The 26880-nt window shown below is 51.7% G+C and overlaps 2 protein-coding genes across 6 annotated transcripts; one reads left to right on the top strand and one right to left on the bottom strand.

Moving 5' to 3' along the window:
* Positions 1-32: 32 nt before the first annotated feature.
* On the bottom strand, positions 33-9944 carry BEST1 (bestrophin 1). Its single transcript, XM_053979261.1, has 10 exons — positions 9889-9944; positions 7567-7726; positions 7301-7395; positions 6555-6788; positions 5814-5968; positions 5028-5105; positions 3451-3603; positions 2934-3014; positions 2206-2357; positions 33-1917 (listed from the first exon to the last, which is right to left on the bottom strand). The coding sequence occupies exons 2-10, from the start codon at positions 7716-7718 to the stop codon at positions 741-743; spliced, it is 2277 nt and encodes a 758-aa protein (XP_053835236.1). The 5' UTR covers positions 7719-7726; positions 9889-9944; the 3' UTR covers positions 33-740.
* RAB3IL1 (RAB3A interacting protein like 1) lies at positions 3577-26581 on the top strand. Of its 5 annotated transcripts, XM_053979264.1 has the most exons (13): positions 13332-13385; positions 13630-14116; positions 17175-17409; positions 17594-17689; positions 19113-19190; positions 19755-19970; positions 20820-20945; positions 21681-21809; positions 21897-22009; positions 22310-22333; positions 23599-23698; positions 24281-24347; positions 24698-26581. In XM_053979264.1, exons 2-13 carry the CDS (start codon positions 14016-14018, stop codon positions 24778-24780), a joined length of 1368 nt encoding a protein of 455 aa, XP_053835239.1. In that variant the 5' UTR covers positions 13332-13385; positions 13630-14015; the 3' UTR covers positions 24781-26581. The 5 variants fall into 5 exon arrangements, with proteins under 5 accessions (XP_053835240.1, XP_053835237.1, XP_053835239.1 ...); XM_053979265.1 differs by lacking the exons at positions 13332-13385; positions 13630-14116 and adding an exon at positions 3577-3637; XM_053979262.1 differs by lacking the exon at positions 13630-14116 and having other exon boundaries at positions 13217-13385.
* Positions 26582-26880: the final 299 nt, after the last annotated feature.

Here is a 26880-nt window from a genome sequence, read left to right as displayed (position 1 = left end):
TGCAGCTGCTGCTGAAGGCAGCAGTAGGAAGTAGGAAAATCTGTGGTTTCTTTAAATTCTTGCAGGGAACTAAAATGAGGAAACAAAACCAAGGTCCTGGGCTTGAGCCTCGCTTTTTATTTTCTGAGGGTGGGCAGTAAAAATCAGCTGAGTGGTGTCTGCTGCCATCCAGCTTTCTCTGAGCACTGTCAAATTCCTGGTGGGAGATGTGGACCTTCAGAAGGAAGCAATGTGCTGGGCAGATGCTGCAGCTGCCTGTGTTGGCAAGTCCTTACGTTGCCTTATCCCAGTACTGGAAAACACCAGCCAGACAGGACTGGAAGAGGCACTGTGGGTCTGCATCACAAGTGATGGGACTTTCTTCAGTCCCTTACTTTTCCCTGGACTATCTCGTTAGGATTGCAAGTCCTGCCTGAGAAAGGATTCAAGTTCTCATTCTTGCTGTGAGGAGGAGGGAAGTATCCACATCAACTGTGCTCCTGTTCTGGGGCACACCTGGCAGGTCAGGCTGGTACCTGCAATATTTAACACTCAAAGTCTTGTTCTTTTGCTACAGATTGGGGTTTTTTGGTGCCTTTGTTCTTGTTGCAACATAAGTTGTGCCTGCTGCTGTAGCTGAGGCCAGGAGCAGCGTGTCCATAGTGCTGGTTTCAGCCGAGGCTGAGCTCCAGCTGCGTGTCCAGCACCTCTGGGTGAGTGCCAGGATAAGGCAGGTATCCCATGGATCCATGAATTCCCCTTTAGCTGTACTGGTCCATCTGCTCCTCCCCTGGGCTTTCACTGGCCTCCATGATCACCTCCATCAGCCCCACATAGTCACCCTCTGCTAGGGAGATTCCAGAGTCGTTGGGGGATGGACTCTCTGCTCTCCTGGGCTCTTTGGGAGCTGGGGGGTTGGTGTTTCCATTCCCAGCATCTCTCATGTTCCTGGAAACATCTGGGTGCTGGTCTGGAGTGCTGGCTGCATCTTCCAAGCTCAGGCTGTGAGCCTCAGGGCCTAGGTTGCCCTTGTGGGACCTTTCCAGTGCTGGAGAAGTGATGGGAGTGAAGGAGAAGCAGAGGGAGGCGCTGCCTCCGGGGGTTTTGTTACTGGGGGTGTGAAAGGCACTGGAATGCTCCGAATTGGGAGTGGCTGATGCTGTGCTCTCCAGGTTTAGCCAGGGTGGGTGTGAGGCTTTGGAGTTCTTCAGGCTTTTGAAACTGCTGTGCTTCTCAGACTCAGGGGGCTCTGGCAGGAAGGGGAATTTGGGGCTGTTGGATGCTGTGGACTGCACTCCTGGGCTTCCCGTGGTGGCAGCTTCCCTGGAGCTGCTCTTTCTTTCTTCTTCTGTCACAGTCACAGAGTCGGAACCTTTGCTGCGCTCTGTTGGCCAAACAAAGGTTTCCTTTGCAGCAGAGCCCAGGGAGCTCTGGCTCTTGTCCACATCGCTGGCCCTGGAAGGGGAGGCATTGACAATGACATCCCGAAGGGAAGTGGAGCACGCAGCGATGCTGGAAAGCGCCGGTGGCTTCTTGCGCCCTTGGCGTCGGGAAGGGAAAATCATGGGGATGGAGCTGATGGGCGTCTGTGGAGCGCTGTAGAACCCCGGCCTCTCGTAAAAGGGGGTGGACATGAAAGCATCAAACTCCCTTAGTTTTCCCTCTTCGCTGTCCCACTGCTCCTGGGAGTCTCCCCTTGGCTGATTGATGCCACAAGGGCTTCCGGCTTTCCCCATGTCCTGGTAGGTATAATGGGAGAAGGGCGACGCGGGATCTCGCCGGCGCAGCAGGTTCATCCGGGAAGAGGACCTGGAGAAGTTCGGGGACTGGACACCCAGGAGGCGGCCCAGGTGTCCCAGCAAGGGAGTGGAGTGGTTGGCCTCCTCGTTCTCTTTAATCTGCTCCAGGGGCTGGATCTCCATCTCTTCCTTCTGCATGCTGGGAAAGGCAAAGTGGACTGTTACACAGCCAGAGGGAGGAAAGGGATTTCCTGGAGAGGCTGGCAGCACTGGGAATGCTGCTTGCCAGTGGCAAGGCTCTCCCTGTATTGCCATTAGCCCTCCAAAACAGGGATGCTCACCATACAGGTCAGTGAGGAAAAGAGGTTAGATTTATCCTTTTCCATGCAGGATGTTGGCTGTTGTGGATGAGCCTAAAAGCTCCTCGAGTGTAATGTCCTACATAAGACCTGATCCAGGTGTTGTGACACTTTGTCCCTGCCCTCACCTGATGTCAAAAGTGGAGCCCAGGAAGGATGGCCGCTTGTACTCAGCAGTGGCCGCAGTGTAAGGTGGCTGGGGATCGGGCTCGTTCCAGTACAGGTCCTTCTCCAGAATGGGTAAATCCTGGTGCATCTCATCCACTGCCATGAGGGAGACCTGCGGGGGACAGCAGGAATGTCACATGGAGTGAGGAGCATTTTGTGTGCCTGTTATCGAGGGACAAAGGAACACACAGCTGGAGGAAGCGGTGTGGCACGGAAGCCAGGCAAGTGGCTGGGGTTGCTGTGGTTTCCTGTCATTTGGGTTGTTTCTCACACAGAGATTTGATTAATTGGAAGGAAAATGGTGCTGAAGGAGACAGGAAAGCAACACACTCACTAGGATAGAAGGGTGGGAATTACTGCATGGCAGAAAGCAGAGGAGGCAGTTTTAGATGGACACAGGTTAAGAAAGCAAGGAGGGGCAGGAATGATGTGTCATTCAAAGGCAGCTGAGGCCTGAAACAAGCAGCCTTGATCTATCCCATGTGCCAGAGCATGGATGAAGCTGCAGGGAGCCTTTGTGTACAAAGATATGCCAGAAGCCTCAAATTCCCTGCTGTGGATTGGGAGGATCTCTCCCATTGCAGGCAGGGAGGTGGAGGCAGAGGTGTTGCAGGAGAACTTGGTCACTGTCCTGTCTTGGTGTTCCTCTTCAGGTGAGGCTCACCTGGCAAATCTTCCTCCCCTTTACCTGCAGGTTCCTGTCAATGAGCCAGTTGGCTTCAAAGTCATCGTCGTCCTCCCCAAAAGGGTTGATGAGCTGCTCAGCCACCTGCACGTGGAGAGCACACAGCAAAGGTCACCATTGTCATCCCTGCCCCTTTGCCTGCAGGGAGAAGTCAGGTGGGATGTCCCTTAAATTCCAAGCCATGTTTTTCTTCCCAAAAGGAGGTAGGTTAAAAGTGGAAGCATCCCAGGGACTGGGAGACACTGGAATTTGTAATAACTCCTCCCTTATCACACAACCCTCCTGCAAGGAGGAGCTCCTTTTTTCTCTCTAGTAAGGACCAAAGCCTAGGGAAAGTGCAGCTGGTGTCCAGAATGAGACAATTGGAAAATTAGAAAGTCCTGGCACTTCCTCAGCCCCTCTTGGCTTCCTGTTATTGCCTATAGATCAAAGAACACAGCAGGGTTCCTGGTGAGCACACACTGGGAAAAACCCTTGGCTGGGTCAGATTCCAACTCCAGCCATGTTTTCTTGGACTTACCTTTAACCAGCCAGCATAGAAGAAGAATTGCAAAAACGTAAAGACAGGCACGAAGAGATCCAGCTCGTGGCCAGGATATGCTTTCTCTGGATCCAGGAATTGCCTCCCGATTAGACAGGCCAGGAAGAAGCTGTAAACAGCCACGGTCACCACCTGGGAAGGAAGCCAAGTGACACACCAGGGCAGCGTGAGTTCCCAGCATCTCCCTTCAGTTCCACCCCACGCAGCTCCAAAGCCAAGCTCTGTAGCCTCTGGGCAGCCTTGGATTCAGTTCTGACAGGCTTTTTGCAGGAGGATGCATTTCCCTGCAGAAAGCTACAGACATTCCCATTTCCCTGAGCTTTTACCTACACTGTGTGTTGTCCGGAATGATATCTGTGCAGGTGTCACAGGCCAGTGGCAGCAGCAATCATATGATATCCCAGATGGGCTAAAGCTGTCTCATGGCTCAGTCCATGCTGGCAGGCTGTGCTTCCAAGTCCAGGAAGGGAACCCTGGCATTGCTATGTGTTCCTTCCTTCTCCTCATGCTGAACTTTTATTAATATTTGCCTGCCTGGATTTCAGGCTATGCTGAGCTTTGTGCTTTTCCCTGTCACCACAGGACTGGAAACTTCCCCTTTTCAAGTTAAAAGTAACCAAGATTCTCACATGGTCCCTTGATATAAACAAGGGGGCTCAAAACAGGAATACACTTTCCAACATGTTCCCCATTAACCTCTGGCACTGCCAGATCAGCAGCAACAGCTCCTGCTCCTGTTTCATGGTGAAGGGCATCCCTGTTATCTGAGCAGCTGGATTGTAGGAGACAAAGGAGCAAGGTGGTGCCAAAGTGTCTGCCTGGGCTGATAAACAGCTGAGTACACGCCTGGCACAACCTTCCCCGGATCTTGCCTGGGATGTGATCCCTGCAAGGTGGTGCAGGGTGTGTGTCTGTGTGTTCCTGTGTTTTCCATGGATCTGTGGAGATTTGTTACCCTTGGATAGAGGTTCTTTCTGGAGAGGTGGATACGTCTGAGTTAGGGAAAAAAGGCTGGGCTGGGTGTGTGCTGAGGTACCAATGGAAGAGATGACATGTGCAGGTGGGGGTGAGGGATTCAAGAGTATCCTGCATTTTTCATGGGTGGGTCAGGTATGAAGCACTTCTACAAAGATAGGCTGAGAGAGCTGGGGTTGTTCAGCCTGGAGATGAGGTTTTGGGGAGGCTGTGGCCTTCCAGTACCTTAAAGGAGCTATGGAAAGGAAGGAGAGGGACTTTTTACACAGGCAGATAGTGACAGCACACAGAACAATGGTTTTAAACTGATAGAGGGCAGGTTTAGATTAGATATGAGGAAGGAATTCTTTACTAAGAAGGTGTGAGTCCCTGGCATAGGTTTTCCAGAGAAGCTGTGGCTGCCTCATCCCTGGAAGTGCCCAAGGCCAGGTTGGACAGGGCTTGGAGCAACCTGGGATAGTGGAAGGTATCCCTGCATGAGCTTTATGGTCCCTTCCAACCCAAACCATTCCAGGTGTGGGTGTAAGTGGGGATGTGCACGGGCAGGGGTGAAGCAATGGGTGTGGGCATTCCCTTCTCACCTGGGTGTAGACCAGGGGGATGCTGATCCAGTCGTATCCGTAGAGTTTCCCACATTGGCTGCGCAAGGTGTTGAGCTCCTGCAGCGGGAAAAAGGGAATGGCATGTCAGGATGACTTCCCATCTCCTTGCATAACCTCTCCAGCACCACTGTCTTCCATTGCTCCAGCCTTTTCCTTTCTGCTTACACCTTCTCTCAGGGGGGAAGGGAGCCTCAGTCTCAGCCTTGGAGGAATTCCCTGCTGTCTGGATGTCTCCCCCTGAGCCCAAGATCCCTTCCTAGCTCACTACACAGCAGAGTTTCTCCTCACAAAATGAGCAGCCAACAGGTGAGGCCAAGAATGCCCTCAGGAGCTTCCTTTTCTCTCTCCTGTTTACAGATAAGTATCCCAGAGGGAGATTTCTCTCTGGGGATATGAATCCTGCTCCAGGCAACAGAAACCACGTGACTTTCTCTGCACATGAATACCAAGAAGGATGAGCTGCTTCAGAGCCTTTTTCTGTGCAGCTGGGCAGGGATCGTTGCCAGGTCTCGCCTGTGGAGCATGGCCTGTTGCCCAAAACTATCTAAGAGTTTTTAATAGCAATGTTTTCTACAGGACCTCAGTTGTTGAGGATGTTTTTGACCTCTCCTAGACTTCCAGATATATTCTTCCTTGTGGCTTTCCATCTGGATCCTAGAAACCTCCACAGGCATTGGCTGTTCTGGAGTGTGTCAAGGACCTGCTTCACAGGTGCCTCCCATCCCCCAGGATCTCAGAGACCTGCCTGTCCCCTCTGTCACTCACATTCAGGATGCCTTGGAGCAGCACGCTGTCCCGGATCCTGCCGTCATTCCTCGCCTTCACAGCCAGGTTGGAGAACCACACACACGGGATCCAAAACTTGTTGTGGGGGGAATTCAAGCTTTCAAACTTCTTGTGCTCTTCTGGTGTCATGAGGCCTGGATGGAAAAGAGCAGCTAGGAGGGGGATGGACATAGAGGACAGAAGGAACTGATATGGTCTGGAATGAAAACATCTGAATCTCAGGTGGATGCCTCGGCTCTCCCTAAACATCTCAGTAAAGATTCAGAATTTGGGGAGACATGCAGAAGGACAAGTCTCCTTATTAAAACATTGAGTCATGGAGGCGGGATAATGGGATTTCACTTTGGATGTCTGCAGCACATCAGATAAGAGCCATCAGGGAGATAAAGCACTGCTGAGGGTGCAGCTGCCTGGTGTCCATAGATACTTGTTGAGAATGGGATAATTTGTGTCCCTGAAGTGCCTTTTCTTTTTAGGAGACTAACAATATCACATCTCTGTGGATTGCCGAGGGAACCCAGACAATGTGGGCAGACTGGGAACTCTGCTGCACCTTGAGAAGCATCTCCCAAGAAGATGCAGTGTGCCCAGCACACTCCCCAGCTTGGAGACTTGGGGTTCAAATTCCCACCTGCCCTGAGGGAACAGCACCACTCCATTTTCAAAGAACCTTTCCCAGGGCCCCCTGCCCCTAGAGGAGCAGCAAGGAGCAGTGCTGACCTGCCCTCACGACGTGCTCCATGCTGGGGAAGCGCTTGTAGACGGCGGTGCTGACGGAGCGCAGGATCAGCACGCTGACCAGGTTGCTGTAGCGCATCAGGGTGCGGCGCAGGAGCCTCCCATACTCGTCCTCCCCATCCACGTTGCAGGACACCAGGTTCATGATCCGGTCTGGCCATGGGATGCTCTCGTACTGGGCCCACCAGCGGGACACCACCAGGGCCACATAGAAACCTAGAGGGGAGCTGAGAGTCAGGAATCTGAAAAGAGCTGCTTCTTCCCAGTCTGTCTGATCTCCTTCTCTTCTCCTGCTCACACAGGGATGGGTGCAGGAATGTCCTGAGGGGAATTCAGTCCTCCATGCTAAAAGGAGGCTGGATTTCGTACTTCCCTTCCAACCTAAACTGTTCTAATTCTATGAAGCAACCTAAAGATGATCTCATTCCAACCCCTTGCTCTGGACAGGGACATCTTCCACTAGACCAGGTTGCTCAGAGCTCCATCCAGTGTGGCCTTGAAAACTTCCAGGGATGAGGCAGCCACAAATGCCTGGGCATATCTGGTGCCACTTGGAGCTTGTCCTCCTGTGCTGGGGGACACTCACAGCTGTGACAATAAAGGATATATCCTACTTGAGGAGTTTTACAAAGGCAGAGGGAGGGACTTTCTCTGCCAGAAGAGCTCTGCTGAACAAAGAAGAAATGCTGTCCTATTCCCTCCCTGCTGGATTCCAGACAGCTCCTTACCCAGCACGAAGGACACGGGGATTAGCTCAGCGTAGCTGTTGCAGTACAGCGCCAGCTTCTCGAACATCAGCCTTTGGCTCTCGCTCAGGATCAGCCTAAAAGGGACAAACAGAAGCAGTTATCCCTATCCCTTCTCTCCTTTCTCCCCTCCCCTTCCCTCCTGTGAACAGAGTCTGGCAAGTGCCTGCCCAGCAGGATCCCTGCCCCAGTCCTGTGTTTCTCCCATGTCCTGCCCCAGGCCAGGCTGTGGGTGTGAAGTTACTCACCTGTAGACAAGGCTGATGGTGAAGTAGAGTGAGATGAAGATCAGGAACTCCGAGTAGAGCAGTTTGTAGATGCTGCCCTTCCATTGGAGCAGGAGCTGGGAGAAGGTGCCCAGGCGGGCATCAGCCACACGGTTGGTGTAGGTCACTGTCATCACAGCTCCTGTGCAGGCACATGACAAGCAGGGCTTGGAGCTTCAGTAGGAGGAGACACAGGGACATCCCAATTGTCCCACCAAGCAAGATGGAAAGGAAGGAGAAAACAGAATGAGCTGAGATTGAAAGCCAGGTAAGATGCAGGCAGCAGCACAGAGAATCGGGAGGAAATTGACAGCAGGCAATTAATTTGATGAGTTTACCATCTTTTTTCTATCCTTGAGCTGCCTAGTGACCAAGGATGTATTTTCTGGTGGATCCCTTTGTTTATAGTGTTTGATTTTTGTCAGCATTCAAGTGGGGCAGGTTGGTTGAAGAGGACAAAGCCCATGTGCCAGCCCCTTCCACAAAACACTTGTAAGATTAATCTCAGGGTCACAAACTGCAAAGTTTACACTTATCCCAGTAATTTTCTTAATACAGTTTTTGTTCCAAATATCTTTCTGTAAACCTACTTGCTGGGAAACATCTTCTTGAAATACTGCTGGGAAAAAAACCCAAAGGAAAGGAAAAACCCCAGAAAGATTTCTTGGGACTGATCCAGATGAAGGCATCCCAGCAAGGATAGCTGTCTGCACTCTGCTGGTCCTAGTCCTGTAAGCAGAGCAGCCTTCCCTGTTGGAGATCTGTGGGATGGAGTTTGGCCAGGCTTACAGGGCCCAAATTCCAGCAGCTCTCCTTCAACCATATGTTGCACAATAAATCAGAGTGGCTGAAAAATAGGCATTCAGGCTCCTGAAATGCTCCCCAGACATGCAGCATCCCCATTTCACTTCTAGTCTAACTTGCATAAATAATTCTTTATAATCAATTAATAATCAGACTCATAGTTGCATAAACCTGAATTTATTTTAAAAACACCCCAACAAACAACAAGACACCGGTGTTATCCATGCCAGGCAGATTGGTGAATGATTTCTTGGGTTAGAAATAATTATCCAATGTGAAAACTATTGGTATTTCTAAATCCTAACATGTCACGAGGCATTTCTATTTAACAGAGGTAATAACATTAATGATTATGGGACCTTGGGCTCTTCCCTGAATGAAGGGAATGAAGAAGCACTTCAAGGGACAGGTCACACACTGAAGCAAGGTAAGTTTGGGCCCACATTCCTCATTTATTTCTCATTTAAGCATCCCAGTGAAAGATTTACATGTAGGTGGGGACAACTCAGGTGCCAGTGAGCTGCTGCTGCTGTGAAGAAAAACAGAAAAGTCTGGATTTTTGGCTATTTCAACCAAGCAGCATCTTTGTCCTGGGTTTGGCTTTTTGGTGCTGCTCCTCCTTTGGGTTTCCCTGTCATAACTTAGGTCCCTGAGTCCCCTCTTAAGGGTGATATAGAGGAGCAGAGCTGTCCCTGTCCCCAACTGCACAAATGCCCATTTCAGTAAATCCTCGTGGCCATTCCATATGGATTTCTGGGCACAGAACTTGGAAGAGTAGGTTTTAACTGCCCCAGAGGTTGCACACATAGGCTGTCCAGAAGAGAAAAGCATGCCCAAAACCCCGTACATTTTTGGGGCCCCTTACACAAAGCTGCATCTTTTCTCTGGGCTTTAGGGCTCGAAGGCGCTCAGGGAGATTCTTTGTTGCGTAATTCAAATACAGATTCCCTTTTTTACCAAAGAAGGAAAACTCCAGCTCTTGGCCATGTAAATAATAGATGTCGCCCACCTCTATTCCGTTCTGCTCCTGTGTGGGATATGGGGCTTTTCCCTCCAGCCCTGAATGATTAAGGCACCTCCCTGCCCACCTGCCAGCCTGTGCTGGGCTGCCCTGGGATGTCACTGGGCCGCTGGCACGTTCCGTTTGTGGCTGAGGTCCGTGGTGGGAGGTGGCTCACTAGCACACCGGAGTCAAGATGGGCAGGAAGACCCCACCCAGAGAGCTGCTGCCTGCCACTGCCTGCATCCCCTGCTCATCCCTCTGGACTAACCAACACACCTGGAAGTCTACTGACCTGGAATTCAGTTGTGGGAGCCCACAGCAAGCAAGACTCTGGGATATCAGGTGCATCACCCACCACAAACAGATCCTAGCAAAGACGGACAACGAGCAGACAGAGCAGAGGAATGGAGCCGGAGGAGGTCACGGATAGGCAGGAAGATGGATCTCTGCAGGAAGGAGTGATTTTCCTGCTGCTGTTAAGAGGACCAAATACTCACAGTCATGGGCTCCTGAGCCGTGCTGGAGGCTGGGGAGGTTTGGTCCTGCACGTGTCCCTGCTGGGTCCTTTGTGGCCCGGGCCACCACCTGCATCCTGTGTCCCCTTGGCTCATAGGGGGATTGGACCTGCCCCACACAGTGCGCTAAGGAGCCCGAGACCCACTTGGGAGCTGCAGCCGGTCACTTGATGCCGTAATCCCTCCTCATTACAAAAGAGACTCTGTTGTCTTTTGCCCTGTTCCCTCCTAATCTTCTGAGTAAGCCGTGCGTGTTTATAGAGGCGGCCGGAGGAGGGGGAGGCAGGGCTGACTGCTCCGCTGCTGCTAACTCCTGGCACAGCCATGGTGGCTGCCAGAAGAGAGGCATTTTTCCTCTAATTCTTTCCTGTTTGGTCCCTCTCTCCATGTCACAATCTTACAGGAACCCCAGGGGATTATGCAGGGCTGGAATTTTCCACCAAGGCTGTAAAACAACGCGTGCTTGGGGGCTGCCCTCTCTTCCCTAGGTCAGTGAAACACCTGGTCCATGCTCTGCCTGGCTCTCACAGCATGCTTCCCTGTCATCCCTCACTGTCCCTTGGGTGAGTTTGCCACCTCTCCTGGCTGTGGTTTGGATGCTGAGGATTTTTCACTCTGCCACTGGTTCTCTGAGACTCTTTCCATGTGTTCGCTTCCTTTTGCTCTTGCTTTTCCAGCAGTGCTTGAGAGCTGTCACTGTGCTTCCTTGCGTGACATCCTGGGAAACATTGGTCCTTGCCTTGCCCTCAAACTTCCACCAAGCCAGGGAACTCCTTCCCTGTTTTCCCAGGGTCCTTAGTCCCATTTCTGCTCCTTCCTAATTGTGACCATCCTTCCCTTCCACCACCTCCTCAATGCTTCTGGTCAGGTCTTAAGGACATTCCCCTTCTATGAGGCTCTGAATCAAAATCTTTTCTTAATTAACTGGTCTTCCATTGTTTAGGCAGCCATGGGACACTGTGGAGAGGGAGCACAGGTCTGATCCTTGCAGGTAAGAGCAGCTGGAGACCCAGGCTCCTGTAATAACCAACTATCTCCTGTGCTTTGTCTTTGGCCCTTACTTAACATAAGTAGTTGGGATCAGTTTGTCCCAGCTGTAGTTTTCTCTTTCCTGTGGCTGATCCTTGACAATGGGAGTGGGTTGTTTCACTGCTCCTCTGGAGCAGGTGCTGCCTGGCATCTGCTTGATGTGGGATTTCTGGTGCAGTCCTGGGAATTGCTGCCAGTGGCAGGGAGAACATAGTTTAAAATGTGGGATCAGTGCTCTGTGAAGGGACATGAGAGCAGGGGGACCCTCTCTGAAGGGAATGTAGTCCAATTCCAGGGCTGGAATTGCTGAACAGGCAAGCTGAGATAGATCTTGAGGGTCTTAGTGCCTGAACTCTCATCCCCACACACAGCAGGGAGACCAAAATGCTTCAGGTGAGGCATTTGCTGCAGCTGTTGGGAGCAGTTTGGCTGCTCCTGGGGACGTGGAACAACAACCCTCTGAGTGTCCTGCTGTTTCTGGAGGGATGTGCTGGCATCTGGGGGCCTCTGCTGCCCTCCTCTGAGAGCAGCTCTGCTGGCAGCTCATGTGCTCCACAGCTGCCCTTGGGACAGCAGGAAATATGTGTGGAATTTAATATTAAAGTAAATAACTGAGGGGCTACCAGCATGGCAGAGCTGCTTGGATCTCTTTCCACATCTCCTGTGGCCTCAGACCCTGAGGAACGATGGTCTGAAAGCCTGCCTTGCTCAGCAGAGCAGGAAGCAAAGAGGTGCTGACATCCATCCTCAGCTTCAGAGCCCTGGAATCATCCTCATTTTCTCCATGCTAAAGATGTCGAGATCGAATTGCTGTCCTGGGAGTTGAATCCCTGCTTTGGGAATGCCAAAGGGCTACTCTCAATGCTGAGTTAGCAGCAGCTGGCTGGGAAAGCACAGTGCCCTCCTTGCTCTCTTCCAGAGAACAGTAAGTGTTTTTAGGGACAGTGGGTCCCAAAGCTTAGTGAAATCCCTTTCCCTTCTCCAGTTTCAGTGCTGGGATAGACACAGAGGCAGCTGGCATCAGAGGTGTCTTTCCAAACTACATTCTTCCTTGAAATCTGATGTAATTTTAAAAAGATTGAACTGGAAGTGTCTGGGGAGATGCTGTTTTTCATGGACAGGATTTACTCAGAGGTGTGAGCTGGCCAGAAATGTTTGAAGAGGATGCAGTGACCCTGCAGTGCTTTTGTGAGGACCCCCAGGCTTGTTCCCCTTATGCTGCAGAATTCTTCACTAATTCTTGCTGCCCTGGGAGCTGGGGGTGCCTGTCCTTGTGCCAAGCTCCATCTGACCCTTTGCATTTGGCTTTTAGGGGCTTGGATGGTGACAAATCTCTCACTTTGCCTCTTATGTTGCACAGTTCAGTTCATAGAGCATGAAAATGAGGGAAGGGTCCTTAGTGAAGGCCGGCTTCTATTGCCTTAAGAGTTGTGGTGGGGATTAGGTGCCAAAGCGAGGATCAAACGTGCTGGTGCTGGAAATAAGAGACCCCAGAGGAGCCTTGCTGCAGGCCTTGCAGCCAGCTGAGCAAACATATAGCACAACCAAGGAGCCAGCCAGGAGGGGCTGGATGGAGCCTGGAGTTTCAGGCCATTTGTTCTCCCTTCCACGGCAATACCATCCAGTTTGAGTTTGCTGGGTAAGGGGTATCAGCAAGTCAGATTCTGCTTTCCAAATTCAAAGATAATGCCTGTTCTTCCTTCTCTTCCCAGCCTCTGTCTGGCTATTTTTCTTTTTCTTCTCCCTCTTTCCTTCCCTATCATTTCCCTTCATTTCCCCTTCCCCCTTTATCCTTTCCTTTCCTGCTTCTCTTCTGGGAAGAAGAGGAGAGCACATGTCACTCTCCCCCTTATGACAAGTTACTTTCTCAAGTGGCTGGGATTCAGCACATCCCTCTCAAAGCTTCCTGTCAGCACTATCAGTTCTCATCCTTCCTGCCTTTGTTGGCTCCTGGAAGCACTTCTGCCTTTCTAATCTGAGGACCCTCTGTTGCTGCTGGCCAAGCCTTGGGAGTTAATAATTACAAAGACTAATTACATCTGGTGCTGCTTTGCAGAGCTGAAGATCTTTCCCCTCCTCCCAAAAGTTCCCTGAAGATAGCAAAGGTTGCAGCCAGAGACACAAACATCCCAGACACTCCGTTCTCAGACTTCAGAGCATGGGCTTGGCCTGTGCTGTCCCCGTGGATCCCAGCCATGAGGTAGGGCACGGCTGGAGGTGACACAGACACCCAGGAGATGCTGGGACAGAGAATTGCTCCCTGTGTGGTATCCAGAGCAAAATCCTGCAGTAGACACCAGGATCACCATGTCTGACTCTCCTGCCTCTGGTGTTGGGTCTGTCCAAGAGGCAGAGGATGGACAAGCTGAGAGCAGAGAGGGAGCTGTCGCTGTGTGTGAAGGCTCCAAAGGAGTACGGCTGCCTGGAGGGAAGCCCAGGGCAATGGCAAGGTAGGATGTGATGAGAAATGTCCTCTGAGGGCAGGAGCAGTTTTTGGTTCAAAATTCCAGTGCTGTCAATCCACAGGTGGCAATGGGATCCGCTGTGGGACAGGGGTGACAGCAGGAGTGGTTTGCTTGTTAGGGTCTAAGCTCAGTGCTCCCCTTGAAGTATAAAAACCCTGGACAATCAGCAGCCGATTTCCCCCCAGCCAGATTTCCCCGACCCTTCCACCTTCCTGCGTTTACATCCCAGGTTTCCCCTCTCTATTGGCTTTGTGTGGCACCGTTTTGGTAGCGGGGGGCTACAGGGAAGCAGAGATCCACCTGCAGCCCATGGAGGAGCCCACGCTGGAGCAGAGGCATGTCCGAAGGAGGCTGTGGCCCCACAGGGAGCCGGTGCTGGAGCAGGGTCCTGGCAGGACATGTGGAGAGAGGAGCCCACGCTGGAGCTGCCTAATCCTGAAGGGCTGACCCTGTGGAAGGGACCCACGCTGGAGCAGTGCGTGAAGAGCTCCTTGGAGAAGGAGCCCCGTGAAACTGGAGCTCTGCTGGAGCAGAGGCGGAGTGTGAGGCATTCTCCTCTTGGGGAAGAAAGAGCAGCAGAGAGAGCAGCCCCCATTCCCCATCCCGCTGTCGGGAATGGGGCGGAGGGAGCCAGGAGCGATTCCGAGCCGGGGACGAACAGCGGAGCGGAGGGACGGTAGTGGGACATTTCCTTGCACCTCCTCGCTGCCCCCACAGTGAGCTGATGGGTGACAAACCCCGCTAGCTCCCGGCTCAGCCCGTCCCCTCCCGCCCGTGCCGGTGCCCGCAGTGACCCCTCGGGCCCCTGCTCAGGGCGCAGCCGCGCCGGCGTCACGTGGGCGGCGGGGCCGCGGCTGCCGGGGATCGGCTGCGGAGCCTCCGCGAACCGATCCCGCTCTGGCTCCTCCGGGCACGGATCCACCGGAGCCTCCGCTCCTGATCCCTCCTGGCTCGGCTGCGGCTCCTCCGGGCACGGACCCGGCGGCGGCTCCGGTTCGGGTCCCTTCGAGCGCGACTCCTGCTCTGGCTCCTCCGGGCACGGCTCCCGCTCCGGCTGCGGCTTCTCCGGGCGCGTCTCCGCTTCTCGCTCCGGCTTCTCCCCCGGGCTCACGGTGCGGCTGCCCCGGCCATGGGGGCTGTGGCGGGCGCGCCTCCGCCGTGAGCATCAGCAGCAGCAGCGGGACCCAGCGATGTTGCGGGGGTAGGTGCGGGTCTGGACGGGGAAGGAGTGGCGGCCGTGTGCCGGGGCTCTGTGTCTCGCTCGAATCCTGGAATGGTTTGTGTTGGAAGGGGTTTTAAGGTTCATCTTCTCCTGCCACGGACAGGGAGACCTTCCACTAGACCGGGTTGCTCCAAGCCTTGTCCAACCTGGCGTGGAGCTTCCAGGGATGGGGCAGCCACGGCTTTTCTGGGAAATCCATTCCATCACCCTCACAGGGAAGAAGTTGTGTGGAAGCCAAGTAAGGAGATGGAATACGGAGGCAGCAGCATCCTCAGACACAGGACTTGATGTTTCATTGCTGAGGCAAAGACAAGAAACACCAATGTGTGTTCTGCTATAATATAATAACATTAAAATATAATAAACCACTGCCAGATGCTTTGCCAAATATTTGAGGGATGCTGCTGAGCACACATGGGATGATGAGCCACTCTGGAGTGATGCTGGTCCATGGTGGTGCAGGTCAGGTATCCATCTCGGTGGGGATGGAAAAGTCAGGCCCTGCTCCCAAGCCTGGGGGTAAGAGTTTAATCTGGAGAGGGCTGGAGGCTGTTTGCACGGGAAACAACCCCGTCAGATCAGTGCTGCAGGAAACATGTGGGGCCCACTGGAAAAAGTGCAGATCCTGCACATTTTTTTGCTTTTTCTACAGAAACCAACTCTAGAAGGCTGTGGAGTGTTGGGGATTTTTTTTTTTTTTTTTTGCCTTTCTTGTGTCAGTGCATGACTCTTAGGATATGATCCATTTTTCCTGGAAAGACAGCTACCAGTCAGCAAGAGGGGCAGCGTTTCTGGTGGTCCTTTGGTCTCTGGGATTGGATTTCAGAGCCCCACCTGGACACTGAGCAGAATCCAGCATAGCCAAGGCTTCCATAGGGATTCTGTTTGCACGGTGTGGAGAAAGAATGAGCTATTCCATCATAGATGATTTTCCAGGATATGTTTTTGGCATTGCAGAGTGTGGGTGGGACTGTTTTAATTCCTCCATATCCTCCAGTTTTCTTCCGTAGTGTGTGGAAATACGCTGAAATATCTGTCTCCTGAGGCAACTTTCAGCTGAGAATTAGAGAGTCATAAAGGAACAACATTATTTTTCCTTCCTGTGGGTTAGATTAAGTATATTTCTATCAATAGACTGGTGAAATGTCCCTTTTCCTTGCTGTTTCTTTTATTTATTATTTCTATCCTCTGTGCTCTGGTTTCCTTGCTCCTTTTTGGTGTGAATTCTTCCCAGTGTTCAGAGAGTTCTCCATGTGTGCTTTTCCACATCCTTTCCTATGATACCTGAGCTGATTTAACTGGGAGCTGCTGCTTTGTTTCCTCTTTGGAAGGTGGCTGTGGACAGCTTGAGTGGCACAGAAAGGGAGAAATTAGAGTGGAAAAGGTGATAGAACACTCTGGGACTGAGGAGATAAGCCCAGCCTGTGTGGAGTCAGAGCAAGGGGAAAGAGCGTGGCCTGGCTGGAATGCAGGAGAGGAAAACACAGAGATGGGGCAAAGGAATGAGGAAAGCGTGAGCCTGAGCAAAAAGAGGCGATGGCTGCTTTGCAGGAGGAGGTGGTGGGTGAGGAGCAGTGTCTAGGAGTGTGGGAGGAGGTGCACGAAGAGAAGGGCACCAGAGCTCAGCCAGAGCTTGTGAGACAGAGATAAGCAGCAGCAGGTTAATCTGTAGGGCAGTGTCTGTGTCTGGGCAGAAAACTTTCACATGGGGAAGGCTTGGACACTGCTCCATCTTCAAATGGAGGGAGATTCCATGGGGAGAGCTCAGTGAGGAAGAGGAGAAATGCAAGCACCACAGTGACGGCTGTGCCCTGCATGCAGGCACTCAAATGATGTTTTCCATTCCTAAAACTTCCCCAGCATCTGTGTTAATTTGGGAGTTGACAGAGCCCTACTGAGCACTGGGGTGCAGTGTCCTGGGTGACTCTTCTGGTTTCTTCTTTCTAGGACGTCTCTGCTTGCTGGCCACTGAAACTAAAAAATAGGGCTTCGACTCAGCTTGGGGAAAACACACTGGTTTAGATAGCTCTGTGGGGGATTTTGGTGGGAAAAAAAAGTTTAAAATTGGTTAAAAATAGATCTTTTCCCTCTGAAGCAGGGGCAGGGGGTAGAGGAAGGGTGGGTTGGCAGCACAGAGGATTGGGGTCTTTATATTAAGAATAAGAAAGCTGTATTTTTTTTTTTTTTTTTTTTATTGCTAGTTCAGTAGGGAAGTCTGACCTTAGGTCTACTGGGTGTATCCTGGAATCCTAAAAATCTATCTGCAGGGTGTTTCTCTTGGACAGCAGGTGAGAATGGGATCCCTGGAGGAGCTGTCCTTAGTTCTCCTGGTTATCCTAAGTTAATAAGGACACCCTGCCAGAAGGGTAAAGTGCTTCCATAGGGATGCAAGGCAAAGGAACTGGTGCAGCTGTTGCTGCCCAAATTCTTCCCCATCACCCTCCCTGCCTCATTCCCACTGCCTGTGCCTGGGACTGGATGTGTTGTGAGTGTTGGAGGAAGGCTCTGGATCACCCCCATGCTCATTTTCCCTGTGCTGTTAACCCCCCCAGCCAGGTCAGTTTTGAGGAAGAGAGCCAGAATCCACCCACTGTGGGACACTGGAAGCCCCTGATGCCATCCAAAGGTGACAAAGAGGAGCCAGAGAGTGGATGCCAGGATGCTGGAGGTGCGCATGAGCCCCAGTCCACGGAGCAGCTCAACGTGTCCCGGCTGCGCAGCTCCTCAGTGGAGATCCGGGAAAAGGGCTCGGAGTTCCTGAGAGATGAGCTGCACAAAGCACAGAAGGTGAGCCCTGGGGTTTTGGGAACTCCTGGGGTGGGTGGCACAGGTTGGAGCAGAGGGGGCTTTCCTAGAGGTGGTGACAGGAATCTTGGGTCAGGGATCAGGTGCTGGGGTGGAGAGGAAGGGCTGTGACTGACAGGCTGGGGCAGCACATCAGCATTCCTATCCCTCTCCATTTCCTCAACAGGAGCTGAAGCTCAAGGACAAAGAATGTGAGAGATTGTCAAAAGTCAGGGAACAGCTGGAACAGGAACTGGAAGAGTTAACAGCCAGCCTGTTTGAGGTACCACCCTCTTCCTTTTCCCATCATTTCTTAAGCTAAGCTTACATCCAGCTCCTTTAAGACAGGCTTTCCCTGGACTTCCAGCCATCTCCTCCCACAATTTCCTCCTCTCCCCTGTTGTTCTTTCCCACTTGGAGAAGCAGAGCTGGCCAGTGCTGCAGTTGGAGCCTTTACCTGAATTTCTTTCTTCATCTAGGAGCTGTGGGGTAGCATAAAGAGCACAGTAGTTATGGTTCCAAAATGTGGGAATGCCTGGAGCTGGAGCCAAGCACAGCTCCCTGTCTCTCTCCATGCCTGCTCTGCAGTCTGGGCAGCTGCTCTGTAATAGAGATGGTTCCCTGGCTCATCCCAGCCCTTGCTGGGGGTGGGAATATGCTGGATGTCCTCATTCACTCTGCTCCAGTGAGTGTCCAGAAGGTCTATCGATTGTTGGTTTGGTTTTGTTCTGGTGGTTTTTTGTTGCAATGTGATTCTTGCCAAGCTGTATCCTGGCAAAATCCTAATCACCAGCAGCTCTAATGTCTGGATCTGACTGGATACTGAGGAAAGCCAGAGCCCATCTGTACCTTTGAAACGCAGGGCTGTGAGAGCCAAGGGAGCACCCCCTCCTAAAATTTTGGCTGCCTGAGCACAAGGTGATCTTGGAGCTCATGTAGCCAAGGGCTGTCCCCTTCCTTTGGTGGCCTTGGCCAGATGCTGTTTCCAGACTGCAGGGAGGCCCCACTGGGCTGTATCCTGCTCCTCTCTTCCTGTGGGAGAAGCTTCTAAGCCAGTTTCCACCATTTGGCCCCCACCTGAGCTCCAGCTCCTGCTGTGTCACAGCCATGCCTGGGACCAGCTGCTCTGAAAGGGAAGCAGGAGCAAAGTGCAATAACAAGGCAGGCAGGAGCAGTGCCCTCACCAAGACATGGAGCAGCGAGTGTGGATCAGGATCAGAGCCACAGGCAGCAGTCAGGGTCAGGAATCAGTGCAGGGATCACCCAGCAAGGCTGCAGTGACTGCAGGAACCAGGCTGAGGTGAGGCTGGAGTCACAGCTGTTGGAATAGGGGCAGGCACAGCTGTGGTGTGGAACAGGTGAGTTCTAATGTTAAAGCAATTCCCAAGGGCAAGGAAAGGCAAGTCCTTGCTTCTGTCATTCTTTTCAGCAGCCCCTATCAGTGAGAGATGACCTTGGCCAGCTAAAGTCCTTAAGTTAGCCAGCTACACTCCTGGAAAGGGGATGCACTCCAGGCTCTGGCACTGGGAGCCTTCTGTGGGAAATTCTGAGGGAAGGCTCTGCATTGCTGACGTAACAAAACGCCTGGATGTGGCAGGGATGTCTGTCCCCTTGCCTGGAACATGTGATGTGGCAGGTCTGGGACCTGCCTTGTTGGCTGTGTGAGCTGGGGTGCAGCAGGTGGATTAAAACTCTCTCTGGTGCAGGAAGCCCACAAGATGGTGAGAGAAGCCAACACCAAACAGGCTGCGGCAGAGAAACAGCTCAGGGAGGCCCGGGGCAAGGTGAGTGAGTGACTCTGTGACTTCATTTTTGGGGTTGGTGTGGTGGCACCTCTGCCCAGCCTGGCCACAGGCTGTTTGCTGGCTGAGCAGCGTGAAGTGCAGCTTCATCTCTCTGAGATGCTGCGGTCCCATTCCAGCAGACACTTGAGTGAGAGGGAAAAGGCCTTGCATTGCAGTCTGCTCCTGATCCAGCTCTCTCTAAGGAAATGGATCCACAGAGAAATAATGAGTTTAATTGTCACAGCTCTGGGATGGAAGGATAGAGCAGGAATCTGGGGAGTTGGAATTTCCTGCAATGGCTGCACTACAGGGCTGCTCAAATGGCTCCATCTTGAGGAGAGAGAAATTTCTCCGGAGTTATTAGTTCTGAAAAGAGCCTGGGACGAAAGGGGTAGACTCCCAAACAGCTGCTGTTTAAAATTCTGGATGATGGTGGCACTGGGAGGATGGGGAGAGGCTTTGTGGCTGGGCTCATAGCTGCTTCCCTGTGGCTTCAGTGTCTGATGGGGTGGTGCAAGCTGCAGCCCAGCAGGTGCCAAGGGTGACTCTTGCTTGTGTCCCCAGATTGACATGCTGCAGGCAGAGGTGACAGCCCTGAAGACACTGGTGATCACATCCACGCCGTCCTCCCCGAACCGGGAGCTGCACCCTCAGCTGCAGAGCCCTTCCAAAGCCGGCTTCAGGAAGGGCCACGGGCGGAACAAGAGCACCAGCAGTGCCGTGGTGTCAGCTGCCAGCCAGAGCGTGGCTCCAGAGCCCGTCAGCCGCGAGTGCAGAGAGGTGCGTCAGGGACATCGCCTGCATCAGCCTCAGAGCCGCCGCTCCAGCTCAGGCTTCCCACAGAGCTCTGTGGTCTTACTCAGCAGCTGTTTGTGCCCTGTTCCTTAAATTTGTGCTGAGACAGGCGCTGGAGGGCTTCCTTTTGAGGAGGTTTCCTCTTTGTTGGGACAGGAAGCAGTCGAGGGATCACTGAGGGGCAGATCCGGGGGGTGCCAGTGCCATGAGCGGATATCGAGAGCTGCTGAGCAGAAGCCAGTTCCCCATGCCAGATGTAGACACAGCTGTCCTGGGAAGCAAATAGGAGGCACTTGGTCAGGAAAAATGAAACTGAAGAAGAATGTTCTGCAGGAATATGTCTCACTAGTGATTTTTTGGGAACTGTGGCCTGTGTCATGAAGAATTGTTGAGGGAACACAAAGGCTTGTTAAAGATTTGCATCTGTTATTTCTTCCTGGAGACAACTTCCACAGGGTGCAGATCTCCTGGGGTTTCAAATCTCAGGGCTCAGCCTCTAGAGTGCCCAATGTTATGTATCAAGGATGGGTTGGTTTTTTGTCCCTCAGAATCCTTATGTGAGAGGTGATAAAAAGGAACCTGGCATTCAGAGAACTGGTGCTCTATGGGAAAGATCTTAAATTGGGCCTAAAAATGGTAATTTCTGTTCCATTTTTGCACCTCAAGCTGAAGTCTAAAGATGTGGCTTGTGGCCCTGTGGTGCCTTGAGGACCATGCTCAGTTCCTGCAGGGGAGGACTGAGCCTTTCTCTGTATCTCACATTTTTTACCTCCCTCTTTGCCTGTCTCTCTAAATCTCTTCCTTCACTGTCTGTCTCTCCCTCTGCCCTCCAAGTCTGGTTTCCCTGCTCTCCTCTCCCTGCTCCTTTGCATCCTCCCTGGGAAGGCTATCCACATCACCTATGAGCCAGGCTGGCAGGCCTTGGGAGCAGATGCTTCCTCCTTCTCTTCCTCACGGCAGGTAACCAACCTCTGGGAATGGGTGGGACCCACCTGCCTCTCACACTTCCAGCCTTTCAGTTCCTGCTTCCTTTTATGCTAATCTCCATTTTTTTTTTCCTTTCATTTTGTTTTTCTCCTTTTTTTTTTTCCATCTTGTGGCTCTTAAGCTGTTGCTGGTCCCAGGTGAGCAGACTCCATGGCACAGAGGGGATGTGCTGGAATCTGGACTTTTCCAGCTGCGTTCACTCATGTTCTTCGCGTTGCTCAGCTTAGTTTTATTTTTTTCCTTTTAGAAGCTTTTGTTGGGCTTGTAGAAGCTGCTCTGTCAGTCAGGTTGGTGCTTTGCCCAGTGTTCCATCTGGGATTTAAATGCCAGATCCCACAGAATCTCCTCTTGCCCCTCATCATTCCTGCCACGGGTTGAGCATGCACTTTGTCTATTCAGTGCCTGTGTGGTGGCTTTCCTGTAGCCACAGGAAGGAGGAAAGGCCACCTGGAGGAAGATGGGATAGAGAGGTGCCTTCAGGCTTCTGGCACACACAGCCCAGGGTGGCTGTGTCACTCTGGCACAGAACTGCTGCTGGGGGGGACACAACAGATCCTTGGAGCCAGGCAGCTTCCCTCAGATACATCTGTGATGTCTGAGCCTCTCCAGCTGCCAGAGCAGATGTTTCATGGGTTTCCTGCATAGTATCAGGTACTTTCTGACATGGTATTCCTCCCTCTTCCTGCTCCTTTTGGACACTCGCTGCAGGTCGACTCGATTTTATTTGCCGAGTTCCAGGCCTGGAAGGAATCTCCAACTTTGGACAAATCCTGCTCCTTCCTGGACAGAATTTACCGAGAAGATGTAGGACCTTGTCTGGACTTCACCAAGCAGGAGGTGAGTGCTGGAGAAGCAGGAGCAGCTGGCAGCTCTGTAGTGTTACCTTCCCGGAATTCATTCCTGCTCTCCCTTGTTTTGCTGCAGCTGTCGGAGCTGGTGCGCGTGGCTGTGGAGCAGAACACCCTCACCATCGAGCCAGTGGCTTCCCACACTGTCCCTGTGGGGAAGGTGGCAGCAGAGGAGTCTGGTGGCCCCAAGTAAGGACCGTGTCTCCCTGCCTTGTCCCCTCCTTGCTGCTGCTTTGTCCCCTGTCATGGAGTGGTGTGACAGGCAGCTTGGGGCCACCTACCACTGGCAGGAGTGATGTGATATTCCAAACAAAGAGGAGGGATTTTATTCAGATATTAAATTTAAGTCCTTTCTTACCTTCTGAGGTGTCCCTGTGACAGAAGGGATGTGCAGGTTTCCTACCACTTTACTGCAAATTATTCCCCAAACAACCCATCCTGTGTTGATCAGTTTCCTTTTGATTTTTTAATTTTGTTTTGTCTTCACAGTGGCTTCCGGTCACAAATCCTAACGTAAGTGAAATATTTATTGTTCAGCCACTGATCAAAGGTCTCTGGAGCATTAACAAGTCACTAACTCAGCACCATGTGGCAGCTTGGAGGCTTTTGCTGAGCTGACCTAACTCTTTAACTCTGTCTAAATTCCACCCAGGCAGGATGGGAAGGAGCCCACTGGCAATAAATGACCCAAAAGGAATTTGTTCCCTTTTTTCTCAGATGCAAAACTGATTTTTATGGCAATTCTTGTTTGTTTGATTGTGATTGCTGTGATTTTACACCAAGTGGTACCAATCAAGCAAGAGTCACTCTTTTCCAGGGTGTTGCAATGCTCAAATATGTGGGCCCTTACAGGTATCTTGTTTACAAAGCTTTTGGTCATCCTGCACCTCCTGGGAATTCAGTCTCCTTAGGTTGTGTTAATATCTGGTAAATTATTATTTCTTGCATCTGGACACTTGGAACCCATGTTTCCACTCTTAGCTAATGTTTGCCTTGAGAGCAGTGGAAAACAAGCCCAGGGACAAGCTCAGGAGCTCTCTGAAACATCTGCTCTCCTCTGCTGTCACCTCCTGTGGCTCCCCAGAGAAGGTTTTTTGCAGTTTGGGAATAATGTTCCTCTTCCTACTGAGTCCCTGAGGAACATGGTGATAACTGTGCACTAGAAAATTCTGCTTTATTGCTTTAAGTGGTGATGGGAATCATCTGCTTTGCAAATAGCAGGAGAAAAGGGAAGAAAAAAAAAGACTGCTGCACCCCTTGCTGATGATTGTATGGAAAAGGCTGTTTTCACCCTCTGAAATCTCAAAATTGGGAAGCCAAGCTCCTTTCCTGTCTGCCCAAGGAGGGGTTGGCTTGTTTTGAGTTCTTGGTATGTGCAAATCCTGCTCAGATGCTGGATTTACCTGTTCTGAGGCCAGCTTTGGTGCCCAGCCAGCATGTTTACATCTCACCAGGAAAGCTGATACACCTGAGCCTGCCCTGGAATGTGGGGGACATGTGCAGAGACCAGGGGACATTGAGGCTCTGCTCCAGCCTCACCTCTAATATTTCCTGTGGTTTCCTCTGATGCTTTCACCTAAAGTCTCCTAAACTTGCCATTTATGGAATATTTCCAGGAGCAAAAGAATATCAGCCAAGGGTTTTTTTTTTTTCCCTTCTTCACACTGCCTGACCCAGGGTGGCTTCTGATCTCTCACTTCCATCTCTCCAGGTGGCTGAATTGCTGGATCTGTGCTGTGCCACTGGATTGCTGAAGTGTTTTTTCCCTTTTCCTGCAGGAAATGTGCTCTAAGTGGCCTCCCCAGGACCTGCAAGCACCGGATCATGCTGGGGGATTCTGGGAATTACTACTACATTTCCCCTTCCTGCAGGGCCAGGGTGAGTCCTTCACCTCCTCAGGGTGCCTTGACCTTCCAAAATTATTCCATGCCCTGCACTGTATGAGTTCCTGAGGGTCAGCCCTGGTATTGAGGAAAAACTGTGGGATTTGAGGTTGTTCCTGAGGTTGAGGTGGCTCTTTGTTGGTGATTAGGGGGCAGATCCAGCTCTTCCTTCTGCTTTCAGATAACCTTCAGTGTGTTCGCTTGCCATGATTTCATTCAGTACAGAGCTTTCATTGTTTGGCTTTATTGTTATTATTTAATTCCCCTTTGTAAAACACAATGATTTTCTGCTCTTTGGAGGCTGTTGCTGTTCCAGTCAGATCTGTGCCTGGCTGTGGGAACAAACTGTCCTTTCTGTGGAGGGGAGGGAGAAGGTGGATCGTTTGTTAATGTTGCTGTTGGGGCTCTAGTTCAGTGGAGGATTTTAGAAGTTAATTCTTTCCTGAGCTGCATTTTTGAAGAGCTGATCCCACAAAAAGTTGGTTTTTGTGCATGGGTTTGACTCATTTTCATCACTTGCACCAAAGTAATGTTTCAAATCTTGGTTCTTCTTTTTTTCCCCCTCTCTTTCCCTCAGATCACAGCAGTGTGCAACTTCTTCACCTACATCCGCTATATCCAGCAAGGCCTGGTGAGGCAGGATGGTAAGAGCTGGCTTCAGGGAGATGCTTTCTGTGGAGACAGCTGGGAGGAATTGGGAGGAGCTGTTTGGAGTGACAGGAGTGGGGTCAGCTGGGGGTGTCTTTGAGAAGCAGATAAATGACAAAAGAAAGACATGAGGGGAGGAGGGGAGCATTTCTTCTTTCCTTATCACCTTCCTGGGAGTTTTGCTCAGGGGTGGAGCTGGTAAGGGATGACCTGATAGGCCTATCCTGCTTCCTTCCCCTTTGGAAATGCTGGGAGCACAGCAGAGCAGGAGCTGGTGGCCAGCTGTGCCCTCCTTACTGAATTTTTGGTGTTTTTTCCCCTTCTGTGCCCCCGTTGTGCTTTGCAGTGGAGCTGATGTACTGGGAGGTCATGCGGCTCCGGAGGGAGATGTCTCTGGCCAAACTTGGATTTTATCCCAGTGAGATGTAAGCAGAGCCCTGAGCGTGGAGGAAACTGCTCCTGGAGGAAGGGCTTGGAGTGCAGTGCCTGTCCTGCTCCCTCCCACCTTCCCTCTGCCTGGAGCAAGGAGCAAGAGGCACAAGTTCCACCTTCAGCTGTCCCACTCCTCCAAGCGTGACTGGAATGCAGCTGCCATGCTACCCCTGGAGCTGGGCTGGCCCTGGCTGCTCCAGGGTGGCCATCCATGGACTCTGGACTCTCCTATATGAAGTATATATCCATTTTTTAAAAACCTTTTGTTTTTTATATGCAGCCTGCTTTGGCTTGGCCTGTGCAGGGTGGGACTTCTGGACCTTCCTCGTGAGCCAGTCTGTCAGGACAGATGCTGGCTGTCTGTTCCACTCATTTCTTTGGGATGGAGGGGGTGCTGTCCCCGAGGTCCTGCTGACCACAGCAGCCCTGAAAATGCCAGCAGAGCACAATAATCTTGAACAGTTTGTTTCCAAGCACTTCCTTGTTCCTTTTCAAGGAGCCTGCGAGAGAAGCTTGTTGCCAGCGGAGTCACAAAGAGGGATTTGTTCCTGTTTTTAGCTGGATGTTAGGCACTGGGTTATGCAGGCTGGGGAATGGCTGGAGCTGTGCACCTGGGGCCTCCAGCAGAAGAAAGGGAGCAGAGAAATTCCCTAACTCCCAGCAGGCTGCAGGATTTTTACCCTTGGACCAGGGAATCTGCTGGAGTTGTCAGAGGCAGATGCAGGAGCCTGTGAACAGTCCCTGGTGTCAAGTCCCCCATGATGCTCCTAAACACAAACCTCACCCACAAGCAAGTCTTGGAGCTGTTCCTGCTCTTGAGAGAACTTTGGGCAGTCCTGTTCCCACTCTTCAGGCAGAACCCATGTTCCCAGGTTGGGTTCTTTGTGTCTCCAGGAGGAGCATGCCCAGGCTGGGCAGTCCCAAAGCCCAGAGATTCCTTCCCAGTGTTACATCAGACCTGGAGATGCCTGTCCACTGGGAATCACAACTTTTCCTGGGCTGCCATTCCCTGGGGAGGGAATCTGAGACCTCTTTGTGTGCACTTGAGGAATATGGCTGAGGTTCCTGCCTGCCCCAAAATGTGCTGGGAGGGAGGGATGTCACTGGAGCTGTAGGAATGCACAGGCCTGACATATCCTGAGCCCAGACCCAGGTTTATTGAAGCCATGACAGTATTTTGCAGCTAATTTAACCTTTTTTTTTATGACTCTGGAATCAGCTCAGCCATCACCCACTCTGGGGTTTTCACTTCTGACAGGGTTGTCACCCTGTCCCTCTGCCACCCTCAGCAAGCTGGTGCCCATCCTCAGCTCCATAATTCCATCCTCTCCTGAAGGACATTACAGTAGGAACTCTATTTTCTTCCACTGAGCTGCTGGATTTTGTCTAGGAGAGAGAGAAATAACACAGCTTTGGTTTTCCCCAGCTGTGGATTTCAGCTCAGGTGAATTCCACCCCTAGAATTTCTCCCTGCATCTCTTCCCCCATCCTTTCTATCTCTCCATGTCTTCCTGTGCTGTGAGCTGCTGCACGGCACAAACGTTGCAGCACTGGCAATGAGATGATCTCTCTGGCTAGAAGATGTTTTGGTTTGTGGGATGTTTTTTCCCCCTTGGTGTCACATTGAAAAGCACTTTGAGACAGAAGGAACTGGAGCAATGCCTTGTCTGAGGTTGTCTTGCATTTCAAACAAAGCAGAGAACAATTTGTGAAGGAAAATGAAGTCACTCCATTAGCAGTGGGATTGTTGCACCCTGCTCTTTCATAAAGGAAAATAAACATTTGCTATTAACCTCTACAAGCCTGGCTGGAGTTGGAGGGTTGGGGTGCTTGGGGTGCAAGAGAAAATCCTACAGGATGGGGTTTGGGGTGCTTTTATTCATCAGAGCAGGTACCTGCTCTTCCTGAGGCAAGCTGAGGCTTCTCCTGCTCGGTTGTGTCTCCTTTAATTCGCTGGCTTGAAGCACTGCACCGGTGCTGGGTAATTGGAGGATCTTCCTTCCTCTTTCCTGATCAGTCTCCCCCTTCTCTCAGCAGGCAGAGGTTTTGGGTTGTTCTGGTTTCATTAGCACCACTTGCTCTCCTCCTTGCTCAGCT

The sequence above is a fragment of the Vidua macroura genome, chromosome 6, assembly GCF_024509145.1.
Source record: "Vidua macroura isolate BioBank_ID:100142 chromosome 6, ASM2450914v1, whole genome shotgun sequence".
In the NCBI taxonomy this organism is placed as follows: domain Eukaryota; kingdom Metazoa; phylum Chordata; class Aves; order Passeriformes; family Viduidae; genus Vidua; species Vidua macroura.
The sequence above is the reverse complement of the archived record's forward strand: the minus strand, read 5'-3'. Positions and strand labels throughout refer to the sequence as shown.

Excerpts from the sequence above, each read along its gene's own strand:
- BEST1 (XM_053979261.1), bottom strand. The coding sequence starts at position 7,718 with ATGACAGTGACCTACACCAACCGTGTGGCTGATGCCCGCCTGGGCACC. Across the intron at positions 5,106-5,813 it reads TGCTCCAAGGCATCCTGAAT|GAGCTCAACACCTTGCGCAG; the intron begins GTGAGTGACAGA and ends TTCCCGCTGCAG. Across the intron at positions 1,918-2,205 it reads GGCTCCACTTTTGACATCAG|CATGCAGAAGGAAGAGATGG; the intron begins GTGAGGGCAGGG and ends TGCCTTTCCCAG.
- RAB3IL1 (XM_053979262.1), top strand. The coding sequence starts at position 13,243 with ATGTCTGACTCTCCTGCCTCTGGTGTTGGGTCTGTCCAAGAGGCAGAG. Across the intron at positions 17,690-19,112 it reads TAACAGCCAGCCTGTTTGAG|GAAGCCCACAAGATGGTGAG; the intron begins GTACCACCCTCT and ends TCTCTGGTGCAG. Across the intron at positions 23,699-24,280 it reads CCCCTTCCTGCAGGGCCAGG|ATCACAGCAGTGTGCAACTT; the intron begins GTGAGTCCTTCA and ends TCTTTCCCTCAG.